Genomic DNA, 12,027 nt, shown 5'->3' on the forward strand with positions numbered 1-12,027 from the left:
ATGGAGCAGAATATTTTAGTATTTTTTAATATTTTTATGACAGAAATGAGAAAATGTCATTTTTTTAAAAACCTTTTTTTGCAAAACTTTTTTCGTTTATAGCACCAAAAATAAAAATTGCATAAGTGATCAAATATCACTGAATTTCTATTTGTGTGAAAAAAAAGGACATAAATTTCATTTATTTACTGTATTGCATGACCGCGCAATTGTCCGTTAAACTAGTGCAGCGCTGTATAGCAAAGAAATGGTGTAAATTCCATTATCTATACCATAGTTTGTAGACGCTATAACTGTCACACAAAGCAATCAATATACACTTATTGGGATTATTTTTAACCAAAAACATGGAGCAGAATATTTTAGTATTTTTTAATATTTTTATGACAGAAATGAGAAAATGTCATTTTTTTAAAAACCTTTTTTTGCAAAACTTTTTTCGTTTATAGCACCAAAAATAAAAATTGCATAAGTGATCAAATATCACTGAATTTCTATTTGTGTGAAAAAAAAGGACATAAATTTCATTTATTTACTGTATTGCATGACCGCGCAATTGTCCGTTAAACTAGTGCAGCGCTGTATAGCAAAGAAATGGTGTAAATTCCATTATCTATACCATAGTTTGTAGACGCTATAACTGTCACACAAACAATCAATATACACTTATTGGGATTATTTTCACTAAAAACATGAAGCAGAATGCAGGACTTAAATTTTATTTGGGTGCAGCATTGCATGACCGCGCAATTATCAGTTGAATTAGTGCAGCACCGAGTAGCAAAAAGAGGCGTGGTCATTAAGGGGGGTAAATCCTCTGGAGGACAAGTGGTTAAACATGTCCAGCAAAAAGAAAATAAAAATCAAATTTTGTCATAAATTTTGGCCAAAATGTATTCTGCTCCGTGTCTTCGCTAAAATAAAATCGCAATCCGTGTAAATGAATCGGTTTATGTGAAAGTTATAACATCTACAAATGACGGGATAGATACTGGAATTGTATTTTTGTTACTAGTGTGATAGATATTTTGGGCCTACAATAATTTTTACCATCATTGTGAACTTTTGATAGAAGTCTCAGCCTCAGTTCCTGCAACTTCCCGAAACTGCACTTTCTAAGTGGACATTGACTATATGTAAGATTTCCCATGTGTTTTATCACCCCAACACCCCCCATGAAGGTTTCCTGTAGAGGTTTATGGCAGTATGGTCACCTGGCTGATGTAAGGAATAAGCCCTGGACCCGTCATTCCTAACACCTCCTAGAGAGTATTGTCATCCATCTTCCTGCAGGAACTGAATTCAGAGGAGATATGATCAGTGATTGTCATCCATCTTCCTGCAGGAACTGAATTCAGAGGAGGTACGATCAGCGACTGTCATCCATCTTCCTGCAGGAACTGAATTCAGAGGAGGTACGATCAGCGACAGTCATCCATCTTCCTGCAGGAACTGAATTCAGAGGAGGTACGATCAGCGACTGTCATCCATCTTCCTGCGGGAACTGAATTCAGAGGAGGTATGATCAGCGACAGTCATCCATCTTCCCACGGGAACTGAATTCAGAGGAGGTATGATCAGCGACAGTCATCCATCTTCCTGCGGGAACTGAATTCAGAGGAGGTATGATCAGCGACTGTCATCCATCTTCCCGCGGGAACTGAATTCAGAGGAGGTACGATCAGCTACAGTCATCCATCTTCCCGCGGGAACTGAATTCAGAGGAGGGACGATCAGCGATTGCATCTATCCTGCGGGAACTGAATTCAGAGGAGGAATGATCAGCGATTGTCATCCATCTTCATGCGGGAACTGAATTCAGAGGAGGTATGATCAGCGACTGTCATCCATCTTCCTGCGGGAACTGAATTCAGAGGAGGTATGATCAGCGATTGTCATCCATCTTCCTGCGGGAACTGAATTCAGAGGAGGTATGATCGGCGAATGTCGTAGAAAGGATGGCGCTCTACTTCCTGCTCTCTGTGCTTTCCATCCCCCATCAACCAATCACAATGTGTCCACAATCACCAATGATCAGTGACTGTCATCCATCTTCCTGCGGGAACTGAATTCAGAGGAAGCATGATCAGCGATTGTCATCCATCTTCCTGCGGGAACTGAATTCAGAGGAGGTATGATCAGCGACTGTCATCCATCTTCCTGCGGGAACTGAATTCAGAGGAGGTACGATCAGCGATTGTCATCCATCTTCCTGCGGGAAATGAATTCAGAGGAGGTATGATCAGCGACTGTCATCCATCTTCCTGTGGGAACTGAATTCAGAGGAGGTATGCTCAGCGACAGTCATCCATCTTCCTGCGGGAACTGAATTCAGAGGCGGTACGATCAGCGATTGCCATCCATCTTCCTGCTGGAACTGAATTCAGAGGAGGTATGATCAGCGATCGTCATCCATCTTCCTGCAGGAACTGAATTTAGAGGAGGAATGATCAGCGATTGTCATCCATCTTCCTGCTGGAACTGAATTCAGAGGAGGTATGATCAGCGATCGTCATCCATCTTCCTGCGGGAACTGAATTCAGAGGAGGAATGATCAGCGATTGTCATCCATCTTCCTGGGGGAACTGAATTCAGAGGAAGCATGATCAGCGATTGTCATCCATCTTCCTGCGGGAACTGAATTCAGAGGAGGTATGATCAGCGATTGTCATCCATCTTCCTGCGGGAACTGAATTCAGAGGAGGTATGATCAGCGACTGTCATCCATCTTCCTGCGGGAACTGAATTCAGAGGAGGTACGATCAGCGATTGTCATCCATCTTCCTGCGGGAAATGAATTCAGAGGAGGTATGATCAGCAACTGTCATCCATCTTCCTGTGGGAACTGAATTCAGAGGAGGTATGCTCAGCGACAGTCATCCATCTTCCTGCGGGAACTGAATTCAGAGGCGGTACGATCAGCGATTGCCATCCATCTTCCTGCTGGAACTGAATTCAGAGGAGGTATGATCAGCGATCGTCATCCATCTTCCTGCAGGAACTGAATTTAGAGGAGGAATGATCAGCGATTGTCATCCATCTTCCTGCTGGAACTGAATTCAGAGGAGGAATGATCAGCGATTGTCATCCATCTTCCTGCTGGAACTGAATTCAGAGGAGGTATGATCAGCGATCGTCATCCATCTTTCTGCGGGAACTGAATTCAGAGGAGGAATGATCAGCGATTGTCATCCATCTTCCTGGGGGAACTGAATTCAGAGGAAGCATGATCAGCGATTGTCATCCATCTTCCTGGGGGAACTGAATTCAGAGGAAGCATGATCAGCGATTGTCATCCATCTTCCTGCGGGAACTGAATTCAGAGGAGGTATGATCAGCGATTGTCATCCATCTTCCTGCGGGAACTGAATTCAGAGGAGGTATGATCAGCGACTGTCATCCATCTTCCTGCGGGAACTGAATTCAGAGGAGGTACGATCAGCGACTGTCATCCATCTTCCTGCGGGAACTGAATTCCGAGGAGGTACGATCAGCGAATGTCGTAGAAAGGATGGCACTCTACTTCCTGCTCTCTGTGCTTTCCATCCCCCATCAACCAATCACAATGTGTCCACAATCACCATGGAAATGATCAGATCAATGAAACGTTTGTCATAGACAGACCATCATGTGCCGATCATATACACAGACATTTGTATCACGGGAAACAAACAAGAAGAAACATGTATGGAGAAAGACACGGAAAAGTCCCAATATGTGCATTCACCAATCACTCCTTCATTCCCGGTATACACACAATTCCATTGCTTCCATGTGTACACCATCAGTCACTCTTCTAGAATTGGGACATTTTATTACCACCCACCTCTTCAGTGATCCCCCACCATGAAAGTATTGTCCTCACCTCCAACTGTGGGCCTAATGAGTGCTTGGAACATTTGTCCACAAAGTATTAATAATAGACCTCCAAGTGTTTGTGAAATCTCCCACCACAAATGTACTCAGCCAATCACAGGGCAGGACTCCATTGTTATTCTTCTCCTGATATCAATGACCAACCCAGTCCCACACTTCATCCATGTCTTTGGGGACCTCTCATCTCCTTATGGACTGTTTCTTCCATGATGAAGATCAGCCATGGAGTATATCTGAGGTGTATATCAGGGTGTGCTTCTTCTCCACATGAGAGCTGGGATGTCCAGCAACATTCATCTAGAAGACATTTCCCACACTCAAGGCACTAATACACCTCCAGGGTTGTGTGGGACCCCTGATGTACAGGAAGACAGGACTTCAGTGCGGAACATTTCCCTCACTAAGGAGTGGAAAGTAGCTTCTCCCTCGTGTGCAAACTCTGATGTTTGTAAAGATGGGACTTCTGTGAAAAACATTTCCCACACTCAGGACAGGAATACGGCTTCTCCCCTGTATGAGATCGCTGATGTGTATAAAGACTGTATTTCACTGAAAAAAATTTCCCGCACTCAGAACAGGAATACGGCTTCTCCCCTGTGTGAGATCTCTGATGTCTGTAAAGATGAAACTTTTGTGAAAAACATTTCCCGCACTCAGAACAGGAATACGGTTTCTCCCCTGTGTGAGATCTCTGATGTTTGTCAAGATCAGACTTCTCTGAAAAACATTTCCCACACTCAGGACAGGAGTACGGCTTCTCCCCTGTGTGCAATCTCTGATGAGTGTAAAGACTGGATCTATCTGAAAAACATTTCCCACACTCAACGCAGGAATATGGTTTCTCCCCCGTGTGAGATCTCTGATGTGTGTAAAGACTAGACATGTCTGCAAAACATTTCCTGCCCTCAAGACAGGAATATGGCTTTTCCCCCGTGTGAGACCTTTGATGTCTGTAAAAATGTGACTTTTCTGAAAAACATTTCCCACACTCAGGACAGAAATATGGCTTCTCTCCCGTGTGAGATCTCTGATGTCTGTAAAGACTGGACTTCACAGAAAAACATTTCCCGCACTCAGTACAGGAATACGGCTTCTCCCCCGTGTGAGATCTTTTATGCACATTAAGACCAGATTTACAATGGAAACTCTTCCCGCACTCAGGACAGGAGAATCTCTTCCCTGTTGGAGGGCCGGCCTGGTCCCGCACAGTCTGAGGTTCCTCAGGATATGAGGAATCCGATGGTATATCTACACTGGGTGGTGCCGGATGGACATTGGAGGGAGCCGGGTTTTCTCCTGGACTATACTGTGTGATGTCCTCATCTTCTACTTTCCAGTCTGGAGACAAAGTGAGACAATCCTCGGAGGTTTTCCTCATCTCCCGGCCATGGACTAAAATACAAAGACAAAGAGGATTACTAGACAGGAGCTGATTGGTTCCCCCAAACCAGGACTCCGCCCACATCAGGCAGCTTGGTCTCTGAGAAGCTTACAATTCCACCCTCAAGGTGTCACGGTCACCCCCTCTCCTGCTGTCCCTTCCTCCCCTCAGTTCAGGTGGTCTGCAGCAGCTCCCCCCTCGCTCTCCTTTGATCCTCCTCCCTCCATTCCCCTTGCAGATTCCTCACATCCTGCACAAGGAGCGGGAAGCACCTCTCCTCAGTGAAGCTGCCGAGGAGTCAGGTACCCCGCTGGACCCGCATAGCACGGGCCTCCGGGGTGTCTCTGCACCCCCCCGGCAGGCGCAACGTGGGAACGAGGCTTCCCATGCTCTGTGCGTGCCAGAGACAAAGGGTGCGCTCCCTGAGCGTGGCCAGAGTGAGGGGGGCATGCCTCGTTGCCCCGGCAACCCGACACTGGACCGGCCATTGCCAGGGCAACCAGGAAGCATCCTGCTCCGGCATAAGAGGACCAGAGCGGGACCCGGGAGGTTGTTGGTCCCCTGCACATCACCGTGAGTAGCTGTTGGAAGGTCTGAGCTGAGGCCAGACCCCCACAGCCAGACCCTGCTGAGTACTTTGCTGATCCCTGGGGGCTAGAGGTGCCTGCTGTCTGCTGTGTACCAAAGAATACTCCTGCCTGCTATCCATTGTGTGCCAATGAGTACTCCTGCCTGCTATCCGCTGTGTGCCAACGAGTACTCCCGCCTGCTATCCGCTGTGTGCCAACGAGTACTCCTACCTGCTATCCATTGTGTGCCAACGAGTACTCCTGCCTGCTATCCATTGTGTGCCAAAGAGTACTCCTGCCTGCTATCCATTGTGTGCTAACGAGTACTCCTGCCTGCTATCCATTGTGTGCCAAAGAGTACTCCTGCCTGCTATTCATTGTGTGCCAAAGAGTACTCCCGCCTGCTATCCACTATGTGCCAACGAGTACTCCTGCCTGCTATCCATTGTGTGCCAACGAGTACTCCTGCCTGCTATCTGCTGTGTGCCAACGAGTACTCCTGCCTGCTATCCGCTGTATGCCAATGAATACTCCTGCCTGCTATCCGCTGTGTGCCAAAGAGTACTCCTGCCTGCTATCCATTGTGTGCCAACGAGTACTCCTGCCTGCTATCCGCTGTGTGCCAAAGAATACTCCTGCCTGCTATCCGCTGTGTGCCAAAGAGTACTCCTGCCTGCTATCCATTGTGTGCCAACGAGTACTCCTGCCTTCTATCCACTGTGTGCCAATGAATACTCCTGCCTGCTATCCGCTGTGTGCCAACGAGTACTCCTGCCTGCTATCTGCTGTGTGCTAACGAGTACTCCTGCCTGCTATCCATTGTGTGCCAACGAGTACTCCTGCCTGCTATCCATTGTGTGCCAACGAGTACTCCTGCCTGCTATCCATTGTGTGCCAACGAGTACTCCTGCCTGCTATCCATTGTGTGCCAATGAGTACTCCTACCTGCTATCCGCTGTGTGCCAATGAGTACTCCTACCTGCTATCCGCTGTGTGCCAACGAGTACTCCTGCCTGCTATCCGCTGTGTGCCAACGAGTACTCCTGCCTGCTATCCGCTGTGTGCGAATGAGTACTCCTGCCTGCTATCCGCTGTGTGCGAATGAGTACTCCTGCCTGCTATCCGCTGTGTGCGAATGAGTACTCCTGCCTGCTATCCGCTGTGTGCCAACGAGTACTCCTGCCTGCTATCCGCTGTGTGCCAAAGAGTACTCCTGCCTGCTATCCATTTTGTGCTAACGGGTACTCCTGCCTGTTATCCGCTGTGTGCCAACGAGTACTCCTGCCTGCTATCCATTGTGTGCCAACAAGTACTCCTGCCTGCTATCCGCTGTGTGCCAGAGGTTACTCCTGCCTGCTGTTCGCTGTGTGCCAGAGGTGACTGCTGCCTAAACCGTGAGTGCTCAGACCCTCCTGTCTGAACTACCCCCCATGGGTCTCCCTATTTTCCCTGCCTGGACTGTCCATGAATCCCCCTATTACCTTGCCTGGACTGGCTCCATTGAATGCCCCTATATTTTCCCTGCTTGGACTGCCGTTGAATTTCCCTCTTGTCCTGTCTGGTCTGCCCCATTGAACACTCATACTTTTCCTACCTGGATTGCCCCATTGAACCTCCCTATTACCTTTTCCGGAACTGCCTGCTTGGATTAATACTTGCTCAGGCCATTGATACCCAATTGCCCTATCGTGGGCCGGATTACAATTGTTTTGGGCTCCTCCCCTCCCCTTTTGGGTACCCAGACACTACCTTCCTACCCTGATTGAGTGCCTCCCATAGTTCAATACAGCTTTGTGTGTTTATCATCCTCCGTGTGTGTTGTGTCCTGCCTACACTTCCATCACACAAGGGAACTAGGAAATGGCTCCTCTGATCTCCTACCAGGTCATTTCTTTATTCATGGACCTTAGTCAGAGAGTGAGGAAACAACCAGAACTGTCTTTTATAGGAGGGACAGTGATGAGGGGATTATAGGACGAGGGTCCCCACCCCCTCTATCACTCATCGCCATCTTCCCAACACAAGAAGTACTGCACTTCCTTATTTACTCCATGATTTAGTCATGAAGAACAGCGGGGCTGAGCCCCACCAGAGGTCAGAGAGTGAGGATGGGGGGAGAACAACCAAGATGAAGACTGCACTGATCCTGAAGACCACCATCATTGGGGTATTGACTCCTCCCTCATTATCACTTTCTGTTTAAGGGTCCAAAGTTGGAGGATGTTATCACATTATTATCACCATGTAAAAGTCTGTGCTCCAATCACATCGTTCGATATAAAATGTCCAGCTGGGAGGAAATGGGGGGAACAAAAGAGAATCCATATTATGTGTATATATAGCAGTGGGGAGAGGGGGAGAGCAGAAGTCAGGACTATGTAATGTACAACATAGAGTATATAGTGCAGGGGTCAGGAGTATGTAATGTACAACATAGAGTATATAGTGCAGGGTCAGGAGTATGTAATGTACAACAGAGTATATAGTGCAGGGGTCAGGAGTATGTAATGTACAACATAGAGTATATAGTGCAGGGGTCAGGAGTATGTAATGTACAACATGGAGTATATAGTGCAGGGGTCAGGAGTATGTAATGTACAACATAGAGTATATAGTGCAGGGGTCAGGAGTATGTAATGTACAACATAGAGTATATAGTGCAGGGGTCAGGAGTATGTAATGTACAATATAGAGTATATAGTGCAGGGGTCAGGAGGATGTAATGTACAACATAGAGTATATAGTGCAGGAGTCAGGAGTATGTAATGTACAACAAAGAGTATATAGTGCAGGGGTCAGGAGTATGTAATGTACAACATAGAGTATATAGTGCAGGGGTCAGGAGTATGTAATGTACAACATAGAGTATATAGTGCAGGGGTCAGGAGGATGTAATGTACAATATAAATTATACAGTATAAGGGTCAGGACTCATAATATTGGTATTCAGTAATCAGTGGAAGATTAAATGTTTACTGTAGACAAGTTGCAGAGATCCCACACCGCTGCCTCCCATCTCCTGAGACTGCACTCAGTGACTTGGGGCTGAGACACTACAGACATATCCCTCAGCTCCCAGCAAGGAACCCTGGGAGAATTGTTCTGTCAGAGATCCTACTAGACCTGGGCAAGGGGCAGGAGGCCCAAATTACATGCCCCAAGTAATGCTGATTCATGAGCATGTCTAGTAATGCTCATAAATCAACATTTTGCTGCCGGCTGAACCCCAGAACCTCCATAAATCCAGTCTAGAGACATAAATTGTGTCTGCAGCACAGAGAAGGAAGATTATCCGAGAGAAATCCAGGAATACAGGACGGGGAACACAGCTCAGGAAAGTGACCAGGGGATTACAGGCTGATATCACCCAGTCCCCGCCCTACTCTGGACCAATCAGTGAGCAGTATGGGTGGAGGAATGGATTTAGTGTTCATGACCCACCTGTGCTGATCTCTGTAGGAGTGTCCTCCTCTATAAATGTCCCCGTTATTCCATCCTCCTCCATAGACTGCTGATCATCCCTCACATACGCCTCTTCTTCTTCTGCTTTCACCTCAACTTTTATATCTATCAGATCTTCAACCTAAAACAAAATAATAATAGAAGAGCTCATCTGTAAAACATAAACTCCAATGTTGTGGCATCAAATTAAAAAAAACACTTCTATGAGTCCTTTTTCTGAATGCTCCATCCCACCAACCTTGTAATGGTGAGGGATGGTGTGACCTTCCTGTGTGGAATCCTGGGAATACAGAGGACGGGGACATCTCTCTGGTGGGTTCCTGGTATTAGGTGGCTCCATCATCTCCTTGTGTCCTTCTGAAAACTCCTCCATCACTCCATACTCCTCTTTATTCTCTTCTTTAACATCAATATTATCATCCCCGAGGATTCCACTCTGAAAGATATAATAAAACATTCATTGTAACAAACATGCTGTGTATAAATCACAACTACCAATAATTGTCATCATCTACCTGATGATGGTGAGGGATGGTGTGACCTTCCTGTGTGGAATCCCGGGAATCCAGAGGACGGGGACATCTCTCTGGTGGGTTCCCATGACTGGATCCATCTGTAGGAAACACACACACTGACTGAATCCATTGTTTCTATGTGTTTATCAGATGATGGGGGATCTAGGTGGATCCTCCGTACTGCTCTCTCCTTTACAATAAAGTCTCCTCTTACCCGGTGATGTGAGGGGCGGCTGATTGTCCATCATGACGTCCTTGTAGAGATCCTTGTGTCCTTCTAAATACTCCCACTCCTCCATGGAGAAATAGACAGTGACACCCTGACACCTTATAGGAACCTGACACACACAATGATACAGTCACCATCCAGACACATCCCTTGTCTGTTACTGGAGAATGTCCCAGAATTCCCGGCACCGCTCACCTCTCCTGTCAGCAGCTCAGTGATCTCTCTGGTGACTTCTAGAATCTTCTTCTTCTTTCTCTCTTCTATCAGGGAGGGAGGTGGAGGCAATGTGATGTCATATGATCTCCAGACTTCACAGGAGGAAAACTCTACATCTGAACACAAATAGTCACATCAAATGATATTCCCAGAATCCTCCTCACCTCTCCATTCAGGTCTCCATTTTATTAAAGCCCCACTTCAGGCTGAGGTATAATGTCCCCCCCACAGGACCCCCACACTACGCAGGGTATAGGCTTGTTGCAGCATTCTGATGTCATTACATACAACGCAGGACCAACAGTCCCACTTTACATGTGAGGATACCAAGGGGCCCCACATCCTAACACCATAGAATAAAAAGAAAGGAGCCAAATGGAGGGACATTGGGAGGAGGAGCTGTGAGGTCAGTGTGATGTCATAGGATTCTCTGACTCTGGTTGGAAGGACATTGGGAGGGGGAGCTGTGAGGTCAGTGTGATGTCATAGGATTCTCTGACTCTGGTTGGAAGGACATTGGGAGGGGGAGCTGTGAGGTCAGTGTGATGTCATAGGATTCTCTGACTCTGGATAGAGGGACATTGGGAGGAGGAGCTGTGAGGTCAGTGTGATGTCATAGGATTCTCTGACTCTGGTTGGAAGGACATTCGGAGGGGCAGCTGTGAGGTCAGTGTGATGTCATAGGATTCTCTGACTCTGGATGGAAGGACATTGGGAGGAGGAGCTGTGAGGTCAGTGTGATGTCATAGGATTCCCTGACTCTGGATGGAGGGACATTGGGAGGAGGAGCTGTGAGGTCAGTGTGATGTCATAGGATTCTCTGACTCTGGTTGGAAGGACATTGGGGGAGGAGCTGCGAGGTCAGTGTGATGTCATAGGATTCTCCATTCCCCGCCACTTATAAAAGTGGTATAATCCTTTGGTATAGACTGATGAGGTGAGAAGGTGACACCTCTCCACAATGAGGAGAATGTTCTGCCCCTGAAGGGGTTATTCTGGGTTCCCACACTATATATGTGTGTATCATCATCTGCTGGAGATAAAAGATGTCACAGTGACTATGGAGGACGGACATGACTATGGAGGAAGAGGACGGACATGACTATGGAGGAAGAGGACGGACATGACTATGGAGGAAGAGGACGGACATGATGGGGGGTTACTGGGTGTAAATAGGAAATAACATCTTATTACCTCCTCTGTTGCCACTTCCAGCAACGTCTCCTCTCTGCTTTCTCCCAACTCAGCTCTCACCCGGAACTTCCTGTCTGTGCCTGACATCACTTCCTGTCTTCCATAGAGACTTCCTGTGTGGGTAGAAGTGAGATCCCCACTTTGTGGAGCTCAGAGGAACTGCAGCCCCGAGAAGCGTCTGGTAGTGTGGCCCCGGCCTTGTGCTGGGTGTGTATGGACTGTAGATCCTTGTGTAGGGAGGAAATGACTCCTATCTGTGACTGCTGTAACCTGCTGACTGGCATCTCCTGTGAAATCTGACACTTGCACTGGATACACACAAGGCAGTCAGGGATTTCAGCCCCTCCCTTCTCCTCTCAGACTGTAATACAGAGAGAGCCAATCAGAAGAGGTATTAAAGGAGCCAATGACAGGCACTTTCTCAAGCAGGAGGTGCAGCTGCAAAGCATTGTGGGATATGCAGTCCTGAACAGAAATGGCCTGATAGGCTGATATGAGGGATGGAACTACAGAGACCAGCATGCTTAGTGAGAGCAGAGTGAAGGACTCCATCTTGTTTTTTCCTGAGGGGAGGCAGTCTGCATG

At 47.2% G+C, this 12,027-nt stretch overlaps 2 protein-coding genes across 2 annotated transcripts in view; one reads left to right on the forward strand and one right to left on the reverse strand.

The window, feature by feature from the left end:
• Positions 1-5,356, reverse strand: part of LOC149460654 (uncharacterized) — a 76,016-nt gene extending 70,660 nt beyond the window's left edge. Inside the window, exon 1 of the mRNA XM_089679395.1 lies at positions 4,311-5,356. Within this exon, the coding sequence (XP_089535521.1) occupies positions 4,311-5,341 (1,031 nt within the window). The 5' untranslated portion in view covers positions 5,342-5,356. The remainder of the gene's footprint in view (positions 1-4,310) is intronic.
• LOC149460655 (uncharacterized) overlaps positions 1-12,027 on the forward strand; it is a 111,350-nt gene that overhangs the window by 54,292 nt on the left and 45,031 nt on the right. The gene's annotated exons all lie outside the window — the stretch shown is intronic.

Source organism: Staurois parvus, unplaced genomic scaffold (genome assembly GCF_062004578.1).
Source record: "Staurois parvus isolate SC_StPar_1 unplaced genomic scaffold, SC_StPar_1.0 ptg000223l, whole genome shotgun sequence".
Lineage (NCBI taxonomy): Eukaryota > Metazoa > Chordata > Amphibia > Anura > Ranidae > Staurois > Staurois parvus.